The following is a 22,733-nucleotide window of genomic DNA, read 5'->3' on the forward strand; positions in this document are numbered from 1 at the left end:
GCAAGCCCATAGAGACAAAAATTACTGAACTGAGGTGTTGCCTATTGCAGAGCCTTTTTTTCACTAGTATCAGCCTGTGTTATATGTCCACCGAATAACACTCAGAAAATAGGTAGATGAAGCAACTTTTAGACCATTGACAAGTTCTAGATTACGCATCAGTCTTACTTGCAGTATGTGTCGTTAATCATGCCGTAGACTTGGATCTCCTTGCACATTTCCATGGCCAGAATGAGTGTGAACCAACCGGTGCTCAGGTACGACCCCGACTGAATCCTGCCAACATAAAATCATCCTGTTAGCAATCTTCCTTTATAATACCTCATTTACATAGTCTTGATTCAGCTAGACAGAAATCATAAACACAGATACAACACTTAGTCAATTCACTGTCTAAACTGTTATTATTATATTTACTGTGTAGTCGGGCAGTTGAAGATGCCACTTTGAATGACAGCACAATGGTCTGAGCCTAGATTTGTCACAATGAAGTGAATGCCAAATACTGCACATGTACTGTATGTACTGTTGGTATTGGATAGAGAAGTAAGGAAAAATAGGAACATTTTCTTGGGATGTACATTATTTGATTTATCCTTATTTGACATTTATGAATGATCTTCAAAAGCTGATATTAAAATGCTCTGTTCATCTGTAGTTTCCAAAAAGCTGTAGAATCGAAAAAGTACCGTAAAACAAATACACACACATGAACAGTTCAAAAGTCTGAAAACACTAGTGAAACTGCTTCTCTTTTGCATTTTTCTAATTGAATACAGTTGTTTACAAATATTATTATCAGCATAAAACTTTGAATAAAAAGCTGAAACCTTACTGACAGGCTGATGAAGACAGCTAGACTAAGAAAAGACACTACAGAAGTTGTTCAATACAGGACCTGCACTGCTAAGATACGTATAGTTGCTGTGATGTTAATAGACAAAATCATAGCAGTGCACAAAGTAAATAATGTACTATGTCGCACACTATACACACTAATTTACATGTGGAGCTCCCTTGCCCTGTATAAAAGCACCTCCACAGCCTCAAAAGCTCCATCACACACATTCAACTCAGACTCTCATATTCCCTGCAACCTTGGGTCCATGAAAACCCTCCCCTGCTAGGCACAGGAGAGTGGTCAATCATGAAGACATATTAGAAAACGTGGCCATTCAGAGAAGCTATTGGCACCTGTGGAAAAATCAATTTCCCTGGCGCTTTGTAAAGAACATGGGCTTCATCAGAAAGAGCAGACTTGCTTTTAAAGTACAGACATTAATTTTAAGTTCCCCTTACCACCATCTACCCACCTCGACTCTGTGTAGGCTTAAATTGCCATTCACACTGAGTTTCAGAGGCATTGTTCGCCTCTAAGTCACATAATTTGGCTGATTAAACACAACACCCTTTTAATAACACTTTCAATGGTAGCTGCTGAAACTTAAAGGGATAGCCTAAAAATTACAATTCTGCCATTATTTATTTATAGTCAATTTGAATAAAAAATGTATAATGAACAACAGATAATGTGCATTATTCAACTCTTGTGCAACACTCTTCCATATAATGACAGGGTGAACTATTATTTTAAAAGAATAGTTCAATTCAATCAACAGCATTTGTGACATGCTGTCGATTACCACAGAAAATAATTTCACCTCGTCTCTTAGTTTGCAAAAACAAGCAAAAAAAAATCATGTTTACAGTGATGTACTTACAATGGAAGTCTATGTAGCAAAGCATTGCACTGGAGTAAGCATTTAAATACACATTGTTTCAAAAGTATAGCCACATACTTCATGTGTTTTAAAATGAGACTAGTGAGATAGAATTGCTTACCAAAATTGTTCAAATGGGGAAGCACAGCTATTTTGTTATTTAATTGATTACACTAGACAGATCATTTTTAATAGTAGGGTTCTGTTGACTAATACAACAGAACACTGCTTTCCTAAGATGTTTTAAACTATTTCTTCCCTTGGGATGAGTTCTTCATTTAGCCGGGTGTGAAAGCTAGAGTTAACTAGCGTTCTCAGGCTGCACTAATTTATCTTTGTGTGGGAACTAAGTATGGCCATTATTACCTGACACATTAAAGAAGACAGACAGTTCCTCGAAGCTAAGGTTGTTTACTTTCATTTTGGCTATATCTATTAATAACCCCAAGGCTGTCATCAGTTGCTAGTAAAAGGTGGGCCTTCGGTAAGTACACCAGCTCCTGTTCTTAAGTGGTTTTTCCTGGTCAGCACAAGACTTTCCAAATGTATCCACTAACAGCTAATGGTGCCATACCTGTTTTCAGTCTTTATGTCAATTTAAAAAGGGCTCGTCACTTTTCTTTGACTGACCACAATAAACTTTTATCTCAGTCATTGCTTTCGTGTGTGTGATCAATACAAATGTAAAGGTTTAAAATTACAGTTAAGTTGTGTGTGTGTGTGTGTGTGTGTATGTGTGATAAGATGAGGGCAGAATGAGTCAATAGAACCTTAGCATTTAGAAGGAACATCGGTTCCCTATCTGTCACTCACTCAACGTTGTGTCGATGTAGTGACACTAGGGGTCACTCTTGGGAGCCCGAAACACCTCTGGTCTTTGAAAAAAGGCCAATGAGAATTGGCGAGTGGTATTTGCATACCACTCCCCCGAACATACGGGTATAAAAGGAGCTGGTATGCAACCACTCATTCAGATTTTCTCTTTGCAGCCGAACGGTCGATGCTTACTGAGCTGAATTCTCACGGCTGTTCATTCACCTCTGCTGGATCTGATGCCGCATTTCAGCGGCTTCTCCCCCTCTGCACTGGTGCACTGCAGAGAATGCCCCTGGGCGCTTTGGCAGAAATAAGAGTATATTCTGAAAAAAAAAAAAAGAGCATATTTCTCTAAAATAGTGGCACACACGGAACGTCTTTTTAAAGATACCTTTCCGTTCGTGTGTTATTCCTGGTTGCGGTCATTATCTCTTGCCTTCTGACGGTCACGATTGCTGTCTTTCGTGTCTGGGCGCTACCCACGCGGAGACAGCGTTCGTGGATGGGTCATGTACTCATTGCGAGAACATGTCCATGGCAATGTTGCGGTTGCGGCTCGCCTTCGTAAGAAAGCAAGCCACCCCAGCGGCTCCCCGCCTCGGTCCTTCTACCTACGGGTATGAGGCCAGCGCGGCTCGCACTGGGGGCGATTTGGGGACCTCAATTGGACCACCTCTGCCGGGTATCCCCCCACAGACCTCCCATTCCCCAGCACGCTCGTCTGCCCCAATCGGGCTTCCGGATGAGTCTGCCGGCTCGTCTCACGGAGAGTTCGACCTCTTGTTCGGAGCCCGTGAAGCTGCTGAGCTCTCGAGCGCAGCATCGGAGAGCGGGCTCGTCCAGTTGGATGTGGAAGCCTCAGCTGGGCTTCCCCCCTTGGGTATGGTCGCCAAGTCACAGGCTGACGCGGAAATGATGGACATGCTTTCCCAGGCAGCCGCGAGCGTCAGGCTAGAGTGGAAACCTCTGCTCTCCCCTGAACCCTCGTGGCTCGATGATTGGTTCCTGGGCCCGCGGTGCCACTCACAGCCACGCCCCGCCCCAGTTCCTTTCTTCCCAGAAGTGCACGAGGAGCTGACGAGGTCGTGGGAGGTACCTTTTACTGCCCGGTCCCGATCTTTCAGCTCCCCTGCCCTCACTACCCTCGATGATGGGGCGGCCAAGGGGTATTCAGTGATCCTCCCGGTGGATAAGGCGCTTGCGGTGCACCTATGCCCGCAGAGCGCCGCCACCTGTCACGGGCGCCCAAAGCTCCCGTCCAGAGCCTGAAGGTTTACATTGTCGCTGACGGCCAAGGCCTACGGTGCCACTGGACAAGCCTCCTCCGCCCTCAACGCCATGGCTCTCCTGCAAGTCCACCAAGCTCGGTGAAGGGCGAGAACGCCGCTACCTTGCGCATGGAAATCGCTACCCTCCTACGGAGGGGTGCGATAGAGCCTGTCCCTCCGGCTGAGATGAAGAAGGGGTTACACAGACACCCGTTCAAGATGATGATGCAAAAATGCATTCTAGCGAGCGTCCGGCATCAAGATTGGTTTGCGGCGGTAGACCTGAAGAACGCGTACTTCCACGTCTCGATTCTACCTCGACACAGACCCTTCCTGCGGTTTGCATTCGAGGGTCGGGCTTATCAGTACAAGGTCCTCCCTTTCGGCCTGTCCTTGTCCCCTCGCATCTTCAGGAGGTCGCAGAGGCAGCCCTTGCCCCGTTAAGGGAAGTGGGCATTCGCATCCTCAACTATCTCGACGACTATCTAATCCTAGCTCACTCTCGGGATTTGTTGTGTGCGCACAGGGACCTGGTGCTCTCACACCTCAGCTGACTAGGGCTTTGGGTCAACTGGGAAAAGAGCAAGCTCCTCCCGGTTCAGAGCATCTCCTTTCTCGGCTTGGAGTTGGACTCAGTCTCGATGACGGCGCGCCTCACGAACGAGCGTGCACAGTCGGTGCTGACCTGTTTAAAGGCGTTCAGACAGAAGACAGCAGTTCCACTGAAACTGTTTCAGAGGCTCCTGGGGCATATGGCATCCTCAGCGGTGGCCACTCCGCTCGGGTTGATGCATATGTGACCGCTTCAGCACTGGCTCCAGACTCGAGTCCCGAGATGGGCATGGCGCCACGAGACACATCACGTGGCCATCACGCCAGTCTGTCGCCGCCTCTTCAGCCCTTGGACCGACCTCACATTTCTATGGGCAGACGTTCCCCTAGAGCAGGTCTCCAGGTGCGTCGTGGTTACGACAGACGCCTCCAAAATGGGCTGGGGCACTGTATGCAACGGGCATGCAACTGCCGGCTCCAGGAAAGGGCCCGTGGCCACGTTGGCACATCAACTGCCTCGAGTTGTTGGCAATTCTGCTTGCCCTGCGGAGGTTTCGGCCATTGATCCAGGGCAAGCATGTGTTAGTTCGGACAGACAACACGGCAACGGTGGCATACATCAACCGTCAAGGTGGTTTACGCTCCCGTTGTATGTCACAACTCGCCCGCCGTCTCCTCATCTGGAGTCAGCAGCACCTCAAGTCGCTGCGAGCCACTCATATCCCGGGCGACCTCAACACTGCAGCGGACGTGCTGTCACGACAGGTTACCATCAGGGGAGAGTGGAGACTCCACCCTCAGGTCATCCAGCTGATTTGGAGTTGATTTGGGCAGGCACAGGTAGACCTGTTCGCTTCCCAAGAATCCCACTGCCCGCTCTGGTACGCCCTGATCGAGGCACCTCTCGGTATAGATGTGCTGGCACACAGCTGGCCCCTTGGACTACGCAAATATGCGTTTCCCCCAGTGAGCCTACTTGCACAGACCCTGTGCAAGGTCAGAGAGGAGAGGAGCAGGTCGTCCTGGTAGCACCCTACTGGCCCACCCAGACGTGGTTCTCGGACCTCACGCTCCTCGCGACAGCCCCCCTGGCGAATTCCCCTGAGGAAGGACCTTCTTTCTCAGGGACGGGGCACCATCTGGCACCCAAGACCAGACCTCTGGAATCTCAGTGTCTGGTCCCTGGACGGGATGTGGAAGACTTAAGTGGTCTACCACCCACGGTGGTAGACACGATCACTCAGGATAGGGCTCCCTCTACGAGGTGCCTGTATGCCTTGAAGTGGCGTCTGTTCACTAAGTGGTGTTCTTCCCGATGTGAAGACCCCCAGAGATGCGCAGTCGGGTCGGTGCTTTCCTTCCTGCAGGAGAGGTTGGAGGGCCAGCTGTCCCCCTCCACCTTGAAGGTGTATGTTGCCGCTATAGCGGCACACCACGACACAATGTACGGTAAGTCCTTAGGGAAGCACGACCTGATCATCAGGTTCCTGAGAGGCTCCAGGAGGTTGAATCCCTCCAGACCGCGCCTCATTCCCTCATGGGACCTCTCTGTAGTTCTTCAGGGTCTACGGGGAGCCCCCTTTGAGCCCCTGCAGTCAGCTGAGCTTAAGGCACTCTCTTTAAAGACTGCCCTCCTGACTGCGCTCACTTCCATCAAGAGGGTAGGAGACCTGCAAGTGTTCTCTGTCAGCAAAACATGCCTGGAGTTCGGTCCGGGCTACTCTCATGTGATCCTGAGACCCCGACCGGACTGTGCGCCCAAGGTTCCCACGACCCCATTTAGTGATCAGGTGATGAACCTGCAAGCGCTGCCCCAGGAGGAGGCAGACCCAGCCCTGTCGAGCCTGCAGGGCAACGAGCCCATTTTACCAGGAGTCTGGCGGCCTCCTGGGCATTGACCAGTGGTGCCTCTATCAGACATTTGCAGAGCAGTGGGCTGGGCAACACCCAACACCTTTGCGAGGTTCTACAATCTCCGGGTTGAGCCGTTTTCGTCCCATGTAGTGGCAGGCACAAGCAGGTAAGTCCAGGACAGCTGGCCAGGTGTATCAATTATGCACAGTGCCTTTCACCTCCCCTGAGCTGAAGACGTGTGCTGTTGACTCCCAGTAGTGTTTACAAAGTGTGTTCCCTGGATGACTTCCTCCGAGCCCTGTGGCAGACGAGTTTGCAGAGAAACTCGCTGCCGGCTCAGTACATGTGCTAACTAAGCCCTGTACTGGGGTAGGTGCTCCGCATGTGTTGCTTCCCCATAGGTGACCCCATGTGACATATATCTTCCGCTAATTCGTTTCCCTGTTGGTAAACTGCATCTTCCTTGAGCATAGGTCCCTCTGTCCCAGTCACCATGTTTGTAGAAACTCCTCCCCCGTTGGGTAGGACCTACCATGGGACTTCTCCACATGACATACTTCCGACAAGGCTTGGCAAGACCATGTGATGTATTTCCACTCAAAATAACCTCCCCCCCCCCCCCTCGGGCGGGGTGTGGTCTCCACGGTGTCTTCCCCTTGGGAGTGACACCCCCCTGACATAGACACTGGTGGCCCCAATCGGTTAACAAATTTCACTCTTTTTTGGGAGTGAAAAAAAGAGGATAAGAGGCCATGACTGGGCTAGCCTGTCCCTATCTTTTGGGCAGTCAACTTGTTCCCAAAGGGCCGTTCGACGCTTATAACAGCATTGGGGGAGGTTACGTGTCGGCCTGGTGTGCTGGCTACGAGGCACACAGTGGTCTGCCCGTCACACACCACCAGTTCACGTAACAGTTCAGCTAGTTGTGGCGTTTCGTATAGGGACCCCTAGTGTCACTACATCGACACAACGTCGAGTGAGTGACAGATAGGAAACATCCTGGTTACTTTCGTAACCTCTGTTCCCTGATGGAGGGAACAAGATGTTGTGTCCCTCCTGCCACAACGCTGGACTACACGCTGAAATGGCCAGGACCTTGTCTCAGCTCCTCAGCACAAAACCTGAATGAGTGGTTGCATACCAGCTCCATTTATACCCGTATGTATATATGCAAATACCACTCACCAATTCTCATTGGCCTTTTTTCAAAGACCAGAGGTGTTTTGGGCTCCCAAGAGTGACCCCTATTGTCACTACATCGACACAATGTCTCGTACCCTCCATCAAGGAACGGAGGTTACAAAAGTAACCAGGATGTTAGGATGACAAGTGACAACTAAAAAAAACAAAAAACAACAAAAAAACAATCACTGCTTTAACCAGCCTAAAGTGGTTTACTGGACTTAGCGGGCCACTAAGACCTGGTTTGATGGTTTTTAAGTGTTTTGGTCACTTGTCACATGGTCGGGCATGGAGACCAGTTAGCCAACTAGCTGAACACCAGCTTGGCCAGGTTGGGAAGACAAGCCAAGTCTAAGGTTGTTAGCTGGTCTGTTTTGATGGTTTTTAAGGGGTCTGGGGCACTTGTCAGTTGCTCAGGCTGGGAGACCAGCAGAACACTACATTAACTAGGGTTGAAGACCAGCTAAAACAGCAAAACATCAGATTGACTATGCTTGAACATCAGTTAAACCAGCTGAACACCATCTTGGCTAGACTGGAAGAAAAGCTAAACCAGCTGAACATCAGATTGACTAGGCTTGAAGACCAGCTAAATCAGATGAACATCATCTTGGCCAGATTGGAAGACCAGCTAAACCAGTTGAACATCAGATTGACTAGGCATAAACACCAGCTAAACCAGCTGTACACCACACTGACTAGGCTTGAAGACCAGCTAAATCAGATGAACATCATCTTGGCCAGATTGGAAGACCAGCTAAACCATCTTAACACCATAATAACTAGGGTTGAAGATCAGCAAACCATCTGAACACCAGATTGACTAGGCTTGAAGACCAGTTAACCAGCTGAACACCATACTAACTAGGGTTGAAGATCAGCAAACCATCTGAACACCATCTTGTCCAGACTAGATTAGCAGTTAAACCAGCTGAAAATCAGATCGACTTGGCTTAAACGCCAACTAAACCAGCTGTACACAAGACTGACTAGGCTTGAAGTCCATCTTAACCATCTGAACACCAGATTGAATAGGCTTGAAGACCATCTAAACCATCTGAAAACCAGATTGACTGGGCTTGAAGACCAGCTAAACCATCTGAACACCAGATTGACTAGGCTGGAAGACCATCTAAACCATCTGAACACCAGATTGACCAAGTTTGAAGACCAACTAACCACTATCTTGGTCAGACTGGACGAGCAGCTAAACCAACTGAACATCAGATTGACTAGGCTTGAACACCAGTTAACTGGCTCAACACAAAATTAACTAGGCTTGAAGACCAGCTAAACCAGCTGAACACCATCTTGGCCAGACCGGAAGACCAGTTAAGCCAGCTGAACACCATACTGACTAGGTTTGAAGATCAGCTAAACCATCTAAACACCAGATTGATTAGCCTTGAAGACCAGCTAAACCAGCTGCACACCATCTTTGCCAGACTGGACGAGCAACTAAACCAGCTCAACATCAGATTGACAAGGCTTGAACACCAGCTAAACCAGTTGAACACCAGACTGACTAGGCCTGAAGACCAGCTAAACCATCTGAACAACAGTTTAATTATGATTGAAGGCCAGCTAAACAAGCTAGCCATCTGAACACCAGCTGGGCCAGACTAGAAGACCATCTAAACAAGCTGAACACCATACTGACCATATTCGGCTTAAAGATCAGCTAACTCTAATCTTGATAGGGCAAAATTTTCCCCACTTCTTCTCTCTGAAAAACACCTGTTATTAGGGGCACTCTCATGCAAGAGATACATTCATCAAAACGTCCTGCTTCTTAGTAGCAGAATGGCACATTTCATATGACAGCCTGGCTTGAAATCTCAACAAAATCCCATAGGAAATCTGGGCAGACATTAGTTTTGTTTGTGCATTTTGTACAGAACGCTCTATAACGTTTTCAGGAGCTATAACTCTTTATGAATCATGACTGCTCAATCTCAACAGTGAAAGACCTGGAATTACATGCACAAGTAAGGTGACCTAAATATTACTCTCTACACTCACAATCTTGACTCAGTTTCAGTCCTATATTAAAATGGAAAGGAGAAGTCCAAAGGCCAAACACGATGGAGTCCAAAGCCATGAACTAATTTATCTTCCATTTATTCGTCTTTGGATTCTTTACAGAACAAATTTCATTAGCAGAAATATTCATTAATCAATGACGAGCCTTATGCTCTGATTTGTATTAGCTCACAGAAGCAGCATTGCATGATTTTACAATCTTATATGGTTGAAAATAGAACCAGTTGATCTAATGTCTTTAATGTCACTTTTACTTGATCTAAGGACAGTTTGTGCATTTAAAGCAAGGAGAAATTTCTTAGCATTTGATTTGTTGTGAAGTTAAGCAGATTAATTTCAAATGCGTGCAAATTTTTGATTCCGAATTGATTCCAAGATCAATTTATGTCAAAGCTTGCTGTAATAAAAAACCTGAAACCAGCACAAATAATAATACCACTATCCTGATTTAAAGATAAGAATAGGAAGGGTACTATATCGTAGCTGGAAAGATTAATAAAGTAAACTGACCACTGCATGCTTTATAAATTACCTTAACTAGATGTTGCAGCTCATTTTTATTTCAAAAGAGGCAATATCTGGAGAAAGAACCATAAATACATCTAACATTTGTCAGCATTTGAATGAACAAGAACAATTTACATCTACTGTGTATTCATTCATTTTTGCGTGTAATTTTGCTTGTACAGTATTTAGCATCTCCACATGTATATTTCTGTAACCAAAAGCATGCATTTGGTTTTTCATGTTAAACACAGGCCGAATCATTTACATATCCAAAAAAAAAAAAAAAAAAAAAAAAGCATTACTCTATGAAGACAGCCATAAGTTACATTTTTAGATCCAATATCAATCTTCAAGGGCTAAACTGACTTTGTTGGAGTACAAATCTAATCTGTGTGTAGCTGCATTTGCTGCAGGGAGAAATGTGTGTGAGCAAAATAATGAACAATTTCAATATTTGAATTACGCTCACATCCCATCTCGGTAATGTCTCTTTCAAAGGCTCCAGAATCTGTAATAATAGGCAATGAATGATGAGGCCTTTAGCATACATTAGGACTTTTATTCCCTCGTCCTGCTCACAGTGTTCTCAGGCAGCCCCTTAAATTCATGGACTATAAAGCCATCCATCCTGACACACAGCTGATTCAACAGAACTTGCTCAAGAATACACAAATGGAGGTGCCTCAGGAAGCACTCTCTGAATAATGGAAGGCCATTTTTGTTATTTTGCTGATATTCAGCCAAATTCTACAAAAGAAGTGAAATTACAGTAGCTGCTAAGAAAGAGAAAATGGATTTCCTAATGGCATAAGGATCTCGTAATACGTCAGATAGTTCGTAGGGATGTGGATATAGAAAAGCTGCGTCACAATTTACATACTTCTGCACTATGAAATGGAATTTTGTAATATAACTAGGCTATTTGCAATGGCCGCAGCTTTCCTTATAGCGGAAAGGGAGGGGCTATTGGTTTGTGATGCTGTCCTAAAAAAAGTTAAATACTTTACCATGACCACACATTGTGCAAATATGTACATCATTTCAGAAATAGTTGTTGGACTGGGTTGGTTTACGCTACCTTAAGCTAGCAGCAACACATCACAGGCGTTTAAAACAGCATTTCCTTCAACTGAAAAATGGCGAATGCTTTTTGCATTGTAATTTTATTTTATTTTTTTACATTTAAGACAATGTTAACCCTCGAAAATGTATACACTAGATGGCATAGTGTATATAGTAAGTACACAGTTTATAGTCCATCATTTGAGACACAACTAAAATATGCAGAGCGACTTTGTGCAACCATGCAAAATAACAAACAAATGAAAAGATAAGCACATCTCAAAAATCCTCCATGAACATTCAGAATGAAAACTGTAAGCATAAGAACTAATCAGAATGAATACCTTTGTGGTTCCAGTATGAAATAAAGGATTAGAGTGGAAATAGGGGTCAGTGCTGTTTTACATGGTAGATTTCAGACTAAAGGTATTTTTCAACCAAACTGCAGTGCAACGTTTGCACATGCAGTCTTTCTCTTACATCTCTCTATGAATACATATAATACATCAAGTAGGAATGTACAGTGTCACACTTCAGATGAGGTTTAGATATATCAATTACTCTTGATTAGCTTAGATTTTAAAATGCATCAGTGGAGCTATATATCTTTCTAATGCAACAGATTTAATGCTGCAGATATTTATAAGTATAAATTGAAGATGCCATCCATGCTTTTGGTTCCAGTAGAACTAAAATAAAGTAAACTTTTCAGTCATCACAGACTGTTAATAAATAAAAGAGCAACATGGGGGTGGCAATGACAACATGGGGGCGAATTCACTTTTGCACGATTTTGGCTATTTAAGATGGAGAAAATCTTTGGGTGTGTTTACGCTGTTACCTGCAATTGCATTGCTTTACAGAATCAGGTGCTAAAACAACATGGTAAAAAGTGGGTGAAAGGGTCTGATTCAATTAGGCATAGTGAGGCAGACTATCAATGCTTTCCCAAGACAGTATTGCATTGTGACTACTTTGACAACTGTTAATTAGAACCATATAACTCTGTCTGGGCAATTAAATTCAATATTTAAAGCCATCTGTAAAATGACAGTTTAGACTATAAATTCTGACTGAATAAGCCACATTCAAAACGGGTGTAATAGCCGATAATTTGCTGTGTACCATCCACTGAGTTCTATATCAATGTGCCAAGTTTCTGTGTTGCATTGCAAATCTAAACAACCTGCAGTTAGGCTAATGAACTATATTATTTGACAGAATATTATGACTTTTACTATTACTAACAAATGTAATTATTGGGGGGCCTGGGTAGCTCAGCGAGTAAAGACGCTGACTACCACACCTGGAGTCGTGAGTTCAAATCCAGGGTGTGCTGAGTGACTCCAGCCAGGTCTCCTAAGCATCCAAATTGGCCCAGTTGCTAGGGAGGGCAGAGACACATGGGGTAACCTCCTCATGGTCACTATAATGTGGTTGTCGCTCTCAGTGGGGTGAGTGGCGAGTTGTGCGTGGATGCCGCGGAGAATAGCATGAAGTCTCCACATGCGCTACATCTCCACGGTAACGCACTCAAGCCACGTGACAAGATGCGCAGGTTGACGGTCTCAGACACAGAGGCAACTGAGATTCATCCTCCGCCACCTGGATTGAGGTGAGTCACTACGCCACCACAAAGGCTTAGAGTGCATTGGGAATTGGGCATTCCAAATTGGGGAGAAAAAAAAAAAAAAAACACACAAAAAAAAAAACCAATGTAATTATTGGTGTCTTTTATCATATTGCTGTTGTCACCTACGAACAACCCTTACCTGTTGTAAAAGTTTTGTAACACAAAGCCTCTCATTGCTTATGCTTTATTAGGTTACTTTTAAATGAACTAATAAGCTATCAGAAATATGCAGCCTACGCAGCAACCTGCTGAAATTTCCAAACTTCACAGACTTCTGGAGAATCATTTATAACGCCTCTGTATCATTGTCATATGCATCACTGTCAAAACAAATCTTAAAATGATGGCTAAACTTCCAGGTATGAACATCTGTTTTATCTGTTGAGTATGTAATAAAATGAATTTTATAAAAAGGATAGTTTGGTCTCTAAATTATGATTGGATCATGAGCCATGTTTAAAGTTGTTGTCACTACACATTCCATATTAAATGCGCCAAGTCACTACATTTCCTGACAACTGACAATTTATTACTTGGCAGAAGAATTGTTTACAGCAGTTATTGTTATGAATGAATTTAAATATTTATTGAGCATTGATGTCTTTAATTAAATTGCTGTTGCTGCCATTTTATTAAAGCAATAATCCACTTGAGGCATAGTGTTACAGTGATTTACCATAATTAAGGGGGATTTGGGCACTCCTGTGTTAATCACTATAACGCACAACCTAAATGTGGCTTATTGCTAAATTAAAGGTGCAATATGTAACATTTTTCATGTAATATTCGCCTTTTTTTGCCAATGTGTGAACGGCTTGTAACGCAACTTAAAAAATGAGCTCTTCCCGGACTTCCTAGGTTGCCTATTAAAGCCTGTAGACTGATTTTAATGCGAAGGGAGCGGGTCGGTTTTGCCGGGAAAATCCAAAGGATGTGACGTTTATGCACGCTCCCGAGAGCCTTGCCTCAGTGCTTCTCTTCCGCTATTCAACTGCAACACTAGGTAACGTTATCTTAAGAGATGGAATCCAGCAAAGTCCGGCTCCCAGCACAACACCGACTCCTATACAAACTCAGAGTAAGCCAAAAAAAATAAAATAAAAAAATAAAAATAAAAATAAAAAAAATGTATCTACCGAATCCCGTCTGGCTAAGCGGGAATGTGATCGTGGTCGAACGAAAACTACAGTGAACATCGGCAGGGCATTTGACTCCTGGAGGGACCTTTGTTTGGTTTTGGGGATCAAAACCGACCCTGAATTGACATTCTTCTTATTGGACAGGTAAGCTTACATAACTGCAAAGCATGAGAAATATAGTGCCATAAGGATTGATCTGTGTAATTTTATTAAATTGATCTTGCCTGCTAATGCTGACGAATTGCAAGCTATCTTGCTTCATAACTTTCAAATAATTTCAACGATATACTCTTTATACTAAAAGTCAGTTTAATGTCAATGTTAATCTGTATTTATTCAGCAAGGTAAACTACAATAACACATTAAATGAATTCTAGACAATGTTCAAGATAATGCAAAAAGCTCCATTCTTTAATGTAACATAACTTGATTATACAGAAAATATAATACAATAAGACAGTTGAGATGGAATCACATCAATACTGAATTGTCTCAACATATTTATAATGTACAGTCTATTTTATAAACAGCTACTGTCATCATCCACCAAATTTAGTTAACAGCTATTGATGAAGCTGGCTAGCTAGCTAACGCCGACATTGACTGCATGTATACGATAGCCTATGTATCAGAAAAGTGATTACTTCAATCTACAGTCTGGCATAGTCAGACCTATATCCACACTTTGTTTTAGCACTGTTCCAGCTCTGGAGAGTCAAATATAACTTACAGTCTCAAAGTTTGTAGTAAAACAATCATAACGGTGTAATTTTAATTATGCTACTTCATCTGTCAGCATGATGCCAGTGAATCACGTTCAGTCTCTTTGTTTTGGTCGATGCTCGCGTCCCTGTGGAGTGTGTGCGCGTGATCACGAGCAACAGGCAGCTGCAGTTCACTTAATGGTCACAGGTGTCATTATTAACAAGGGTTTCTGAATCTTACATACTGCACCTTACAGTGGCAAGAAAAAAATATGTCAAACCTTTGGAATTACCTGCATTTATGTATAAATTTGTCTTAAAATCTGGTTTGATCTTCATCTAAGTTACAATAATGAACAAACACAATCTGTTTAACTAATAATACACAAATTATTGTATTGTTCTTGTAAATATTGAATACATCATTCAAATATTCACAGTGTAGTTTGAAAATAGAATGTGAACCCCTACACTAATGACGTTAACAAAAGCTAATTAGAGTCAGGAGTTGGCAAACCTGGCATCCAGTTAATGAAAAGAGATTGAAGGTGTGGGTTAGAGCTACTTTGACTTATAAAAAGCACTGTGGTACAGTGGCACGGTGATTCCCTACAAGCAATGTAATAAAAAAATTTAAGCAAATGACAAAATCCTAAATTGAAAAACATTGAGTTTGCTATTCACAAGAAGCATCTGCTGACGTGGACCGTGCCTCGCAAAAAAAGATCTCAGAAGACCTACGATCAAGAATTGTTTCTTTGCATAAAGCTGGAAAGGGTTTCAAAGTTATCTTGAAGAGCTTATATATTCATCTGTCCACAGTTAGACAAACTGTCAATAAATGGAGACTATTTAGGACTGTGGCTACTCTCCCTAGAAGTGGCCGCCCAGCCAAGGTGACAAGGGCACACAGCAGAATGCTCAATGAAGTAAAAAAGAACCCTAGAGTGACAGCTAAAGACTTGAAGGAATCATTGGAACTGTTTATCATCTCTGTTCATGAGACTACAGTATGGAAAACATTAAACAGGCATTTTGTGGACTGATGAAACTAAGATTGAATTGTTTGGGAAGAACACGCAGCACTACGTATGGTGTAAATAAAAAATAAAAAAAAAAAAAAAAAAAAAAAAAAAAAAAAAAAAAAGAGTACCACATACCAAAAAGAAAACATCATCCCAACGGTGAAGTACGGTGAAGGAAGAATCATGATGTGGGGCTGGTTTCCTGCTTCAGGGCCTGGACCACTTGCCATCATCAAGGGATGAATGAATTCCCAAGTTTATCAAGATATCCTAAAGGATAATGTCAGGGTGGCTGTGTGCCAGCTGATGCCCAGCAGAAGTTGGGTGATGCAGCAGGACAATGACCCAGACGTCGATGTAAATCCACTACAGAATGGCTTCAAAAAGAAAATCCACCTTTTGGAGTTGCCCAGTCAGAGCCCAGACCTTAACCCAATAGAGATAGTGTGGAATGACCTAAAGAGAGCTGTTCACACCAGACATCCTAAGAATATGGAGCTGAAGCAGTTCTGCAAGGAAGAATGGTTAAAATTCCTTCTAAACATTGTGCAGGTCTAATCCACAGCTACCAGAAACACTTGGTTGAGATTATTGCTGCCAAAAGGAGGATCGACCAGTTATTAAATCCAAGGGTTCACTTTTTCCACAGCAGTGTGAATGTTTAATGGGATGTGTTCAATAAAGACATGAAAGATTATAATTCATATAAATATTGCCATTTTAATATTTCATTATATTGTTAGAAAGTACAGCAAAAGGGTATAATGTAATAAAGCAGTTATGAAGATGTAACAGATGAAAATACTGGAGAAGCAAACTAAATTCCCAAAATGGATCCTCAGACTATCAGTAATATCTGCAGGGACTTGGCACCCTGTGTGTGTCAGCTCAGAGGTCAACAGCACTATCATGGCAATGGTACCAGCACACTAAAGTGACAGTGTGATTTAGGAGGCCTGTCTGCTGTTATCTGCACATAGTTTTGCAGGCCACCCCAACACATATCATGACAGCAAACCAATAAAAGTGCGACATTTAAGATAAAACAATTCCATCTGGAAGGTTCTGCTTGGCCTTAAACATGGGGCAGGAAATGTTCAGATCTTAAGATTGCAAAAAAAGTTTACATATTACCTTGGAGATAACATGGAAAGGATGGGGAGGCAAGAATGAAGGGAGAAATAAAGGATAATGAAAGCAGAGAGGAAAGGACATAAATGGTAAAAAAAAAAAAAAAGGGATAATTAGACTGAAAACACAAGCAGTTCAAACTCTAATTAAGCTGATTAAAAATCTTGAACATTCATCAATTGTTTATTCCCACACTGTACAAAACAAAGAGAAACAAAACATCTTAATACATCTTGCTTGTCTCAGCTAAACCAGACTGGAAGACCACCTTAACCCAGTTAAGACAAGCAAACCAGCTTAGTGTGTTTTTTTTTTTTTTCTTCCAACAGGGAGATCTTAATTGCACCACAATGAGAAACAACGAGTATTGAATTGCTCGGATTAGTGAATCCAAGGATTGTGTAGTTAGCAGTACAGAAGCTCGTCTCATTCTATTCTCTATGAAACAACACTAATTAAACTTCCAATATATCCTGTCACCAGAAGAACATGTTGTCCTTATAAGAGTACAGCAAGACATAAATGTAGATCAGCACAGTAATGAATGAGTAATGTCTGGTATAATTATGTATGCTCTGTCCCATACAGTAATAACAATGCTCACTCTGTTTACTGCACTGCAGTTGATTTATCACTATGCTTTGAAACTCCAACTTAAGACAACAAATAATGATATCTTCACTGGACACTAGTGTTGGGTTCGAGTCCACCTTAGTAGAGTCCGAGTCGAGTCCGAGTCCAAATGTGGCCGAGACGGACTCAAGGCCGAGTCCATAACAGTCCGAGTCGAGTCCGAATGAATCTGTTCTTGAATCTGAGTTCAAATTGTAACCATAGTGTAGCGAAGACGCCGGGGCAATAGTGTTAAGATCCATGTGCAGTTTAATAAGGCAAATAAATAGTAAAAACAAAAGTAACAAAACAAACAGCAAAAACATAGGCAGGCAAGGGATCGGTACACAGATAGTCAGTCCAGAAAGGCAAACAAAGTAAGTCCGATAGGGAGAGGGGTAATCCAATAAACAGGCAGTAAATCCAAAACACTCACAAGAAGGCTGGGGAATTCAGAGAACAGGCAGGAGTCAAACACAGGGTATTCAATGATAGTAATAACGCTCAGAATTGTAGACTAGGCAAACAAGACTTTGCATTGAATGCATGGAAACTGGGAACTTAAATAGACAGGGTTAAATGTGATACAGGTGGAAGAGTAATCAGTCTGACTGGAGGATTATGGGAAATGTAGTTCGTGAAATGTTAAAACTCAGGTGATGGCAACCTCTGGCGGCATTCGGGGGAGATGGCAGGTGCTGTGGGTGTAACACATAGACTCAACATCAATATTTTAAGCTTATTTTAACTTTCACAACTAAGAAAAAACAATTGTCAGTATAAATGTAACAAAACACCTCTGTTGCCTTTCATATATATATTTTATGATTAGTATCCTGCTGAACAAACTTCAAAGTGGTTTCAGAATGAAAGCATATACTTTAGGTGTATGAAGACAAAACTGTCCTTCAACACACTTCTTATTCTGTTGACATTTCAATGATTTGTTGCTTTTTCCCCTCCACTCAAACATAGACTAAAGAAAGTGAAAACTGCGTTAGTCATTACAACCAAGGTTGTTATGTTTCAAATTTTAATTTAGTTTTTATTTCTACTTAATTTTCAATTTGTCAATTCACTGTAATTGATTTTTATTTAAAATGATCCCTATCTAAAGAAATAATAGTCTATACTGAGATTTCTTTCTGAATCTTTTTTCTCTATCTGCTGACTGATTTGGGAAAATACAATACATACAAACAAGTCAAAACAGTAGTAATTAGCACTCACTAAGAAGTTACATCTCACGATTTGACTGCAAATGCTACATCCAAAAACACTGGAAAAGCCCACTGATAATATTAGGGCCATGTCGTCACAGACATGATTTTCTAGATAATTTGCGGGAAACCTCACAATGCAGGGCAGTTCTGTGTGCTGCTCATGTACCTAAATCCCTGATGCGTCCGTGTACGTCTCGCAGCAGCTACCGCAGAAGATTCAAAAAAATTAAATAATTTATATTTGCTTGAGCGGCAGCCGTGTTGCTCTGCAATCAGTCTGAAATCTTTAAATACCAACCAAAGAAATTATCATTGAGCTCTTCTTTAACCGCAAAAACATGGAGAATAATAATTTTGAGTCATAAATTTAACAGAATTGTCCTTCAAAAGTGTCAGAGATGTAGGTTAAATAAAGACGTACATAAGTTACCCGGTGGTTTACAACTGCCCAAAATATCCTAATATTTTATTGTGCATGATTGAATGTTGTGAATGGTGGACAAATGCTGTAAAAGAATGTATTTTAAGCAGCTTGTCAACGCTTTGAAAATAGTCAATCAATAATAAATAGGTGCTGTTTATATGTTTAGAGTTGCTGTCTGCTTAAGCAATAATGCTTTTTCCCCCGACTATTTAAAAAGTTACACCGTTAATTCATCAAGCTATTATGGACCAGTTTAATTGAAAACACTGCGTGGACCACAAGAGACTACAGAAGCCTACATGTGTAGATACATTACACCTAAAAAGACTTAATATCCAATATTAATACTATTTTTATGTATTTTTATTTCGATGTGCTGTTTTAAGTAAACTGTGAGAGGCATGATGTGGGTGACTTGACTCAATGAAGTTCTTGATTTTAAGACACTAACCGCAATGCGAGCACCGTCTTGGCTGCACAAACGCCACACGCAATTTTACCAGTTGTCAGGTCCTGTGTCGTGTGAAACTGCCTTGATTAGTTTCTATTACATTGGATCGATACACGTCTTTATGTTTTTGTTGTGCCAGCCACCTCGGTAGTCGATATTATACAGTAGTCTCTGTAGTAACATTCAAGCGTATTGGTTGACTGATGAGTGTGCCTGTACACGTGCGTATTTGCATGTCAGTGAAACAACTCTGGCTACGTCTACAACTTCAGGGGCTAATACAGCTGCATGCAGACAGAGATGTGTTCATTAATTTCTGTTTTGTTATTTATTTTTTTCATTGCATTACAAATGTCATGGACTCGGCTGGACTCGGAAAAAAATCCAGAGTCGCTAAGGCTCGAGTCCGAGTCAAGTCCGAGTAAAAATGCATCCGAGTCCGTGACAAGTCCAAGTCCATTAAAACTGCACTTGTGACTACATATAACAAAGGACAATGCGTCTGTGTCCACTTCCACTTCCACAAAATCTTTTTGTTTAAACAATGGACCCTAACACTTTCTTGGTTTACACATTTTAAAACATAACTTGCACTGCACATAAATAACTCATATTGGCATTATATTCAAGTTGTTTAGCCAGAGGGGAACTAGCCCCCACAGCGAGCCTGGTTTCTCCCAAAGTTATTTTTCTCCATTAACCAACATCTTATGGAGTTTTGTGTTCCTTTCCACAGTCACTTTTGCTTGCTCACTGTGGGTCTAAATTTAAATATATTTAACTTATTTATTTTAAGGCGCAATTTACAATCATGTTTTTTTATTAAACTGCACTATTATGACTCAAAGACATTACTATATTATGGCTTCATTTCTGTTACAGCATAATGTTCTGTAAAGCTGCTTTGAAATTATGTGTGTTGTGAAAAGCGCTATACAAATAAAAATGACTTGAATTGACTATACTGTATCTTTTTGTCCTTTATTTAAATAAATTTAGATGTGCATTTCCTGAAGGAAATACCAGTGCCATCAAGGCAGCAAAAGACTAATTTTGAATTATAGTGTAAGTTTAGGTTTTAGATTTTGATTCTATGCAAATAAAATGCTGCATCAGAGCTGCTTTGCAGTCCTTCAATTAAAAAAAGCAAAAATCTGGGTTCCAGTGAGGCACTTACAATAAAAAGTAAATGGGGACAATCCATAAACATTAAAATACTCACTGTTTCAAAAGTATCGCCACAAGATGTAAACAATATGCATGTTAACACAATGTTCATGTATTAAAATCACTTACTAAACTTTTCTGTGTAAAGTTATATCTAATTTGAACTCCATTGCCATGATGACGTAATGCTGTAAACCCTAAAACCCTAAAAGGATGTTTTTAACTATTTTACCGATCAAATAATAAAATTAGTTTTAACAGAAATATTCATGTGTTTTTATAAGATTATAAGCTTCACATTTCTGCCTTTAAACCCTCCAAAAAAATTTTTTTTCTTCTTTTGTTTTTTTTTTTTTTAAGAAAAGGAGGGATGAGTCAAAATAAATGTTTGTGGTAATCAACATTATGCCACAAATGCTGTTGATTGAGCTTAACTTGGATTGAACCCGAAACATTCCTTTAAATGTCTTCAAAAAATATAATATTACAAAAGAATTATACTTTGGATTGTAGATTTTTTTTTGGGGGGGGGGGGGAGAATATGTAATGTTTGAGGAATTCAGTAAAGTGGTTCCCTGCAAGCAATGCAATGACAATTTTTTTTCAAGCAAATTACAAAATCCTAAATTGAAAACATTGAAAAATCAGCTAAAATCAACCTGAAATGAATCAATAAATATTACTTTACTTTCAAAACTCATTTACATTTGGCAGATGCTTTTATCCAAAGGGATTTTACTGGATTGGGTGATCCTTGTGAATCAATCCCATGACTTTGGTGTTGCTGGTACCATTCTCTACACCAATTGAGCAACTTAGTATATGAAAACAACTCATATGTGAAGTTTTCAGAGTTTAATTTCAATTGAAATAATATGCTATTTTGCTTTGGCACTTTTTGTGATATGGCCTACTGTAAGAACTAAAGTTGCTAATACATCTCAGATTGCCTAAACTTAGTGAGATCTATACAGTATCACAGCAGCTCAAACTGAGCAGAGTGATTTCTGGAATTCTTAAAAAGTTCCATTCATCGTGTTCTACATTAGAGCTGTCATCACACATATCAGAAACGCCATTGCTGCTCGCAATAAGAATAATGGAGTGTCTCTCACTTGATTCCCCTGCTGGTTCACACTGTTGGCCACTGATTGATGTATCACACTGGACTAATGAGACAGAAATGTATAGTCAGACGTATTCACGGAATTCCATTCAGTTTGACAGGTATCTTAGGTGCTGAACAATGAGAAAACTGAAAGAAGATAATAAATAAATTATTAACGATGAGGTGCACATGCATTCAAATGAAATATAAAAGCCAACTTTCAGGCACCCGCACAAATGAGAGTGACTAATTTGTTCAAGGCTGAAACATAATACTAAATCTGGTTGCATTGACATCAGGCTGTATATGTTGCACTTAATCCAAAGATTGATACTGATACACTAACAGAAAAACAAAACGTTTTGTTAATTTCACACTCCTCTCTGAAACCTTGCATCTATATAGTCTGAGTAGAATTTAGCGTGTTACAGCAAGTGAAATGCTGCAACAACAAATGACAATGAATCTCTACCATCCATTTACATATTACTGTATACTGAATCAGTCTCGGTAGTTGTATAATCTGGCCAGAGCGTGAAATTGGTGCAGCTTCAAAATGCCAAGGAAAATGAGTTATTTCTAGCTGCAATAGGCTTAAAATATCTCTGGATTTAGAAAATATAGCATGCCTGCTTCCTTAAGTTTTATGTCTTCACAGTTTGTCCCATAGCAGCCACAGATGTTTACATTCTCCTCCTTGTCACACACAAACCTCAAACCTTTGAATTCTGCCGCAATCTGCAATGATTTTAGGCTATACTGGTGATCATTTGGTGTCTCTAAACTAAACATTCCAATTGCTGGTGTTGTCTGTAAGTGAGTCTGCTCCTAAAATGTGATTCAAAACAAAGGCTTTACCGCCAACTGTTCCCTGACATGCCGATCTGCTCTATTAAGGCTGATTTATTACTGACATTACACACACATCTGCTCATGGCCACACACACACACACACACACACACACACACACACATACATACAAACACAAAAACATATTTGCTCAGCTATCTAAATGGGGACATATCATGGACGTATATTATTTTTATATAAAACTATAATTACTATGAACAACCCTAACTCACACCCTAAACCTAACCCTAACAGAAAACA

At 41.5% G+C, this 22,733-nt stretch overlaps 1 protein-coding gene across 2 annotated transcripts in view; it reads right to left on the reverse strand.

Moving 5' to 3' along the window:
- LOC127442027 (alpha-N-acetylgalactosaminide alpha-2,6-sialyltransferase 3-like) overlaps positions 1-22,733 on the reverse strand; it is a 163,024-nt gene that overhangs the window by 46,723 nt on the left and 93,568 nt on the right. Inside the window, exon 4 of one of the 2 annotated variants that reach the window (XM_051699695.1) lies at positions 169-276. The exons of the other annotated variant lie outside the window; for it this stretch is intronic. Coding sequence (XP_051555655.1) covers positions 169-276 — 108 coding nt within the window. The remainder of the gene's footprint in view (positions 1-168; positions 277-22,733) is intronic. 2 annotated transcript variants of the gene reach the window in all.

Source organism: Myxocyprinus asiaticus, chromosome 6, assembly GCF_019703515.2.
Source record: "Myxocyprinus asiaticus isolate MX2 ecotype Aquarium Trade chromosome 6, UBuf_Myxa_2, whole genome shotgun sequence".
In the NCBI taxonomy this organism is placed as follows: Eukaryota; Metazoa; Chordata; class Actinopteri; order Cypriniformes; family Catostomidae; genus Myxocyprinus; species Myxocyprinus asiaticus.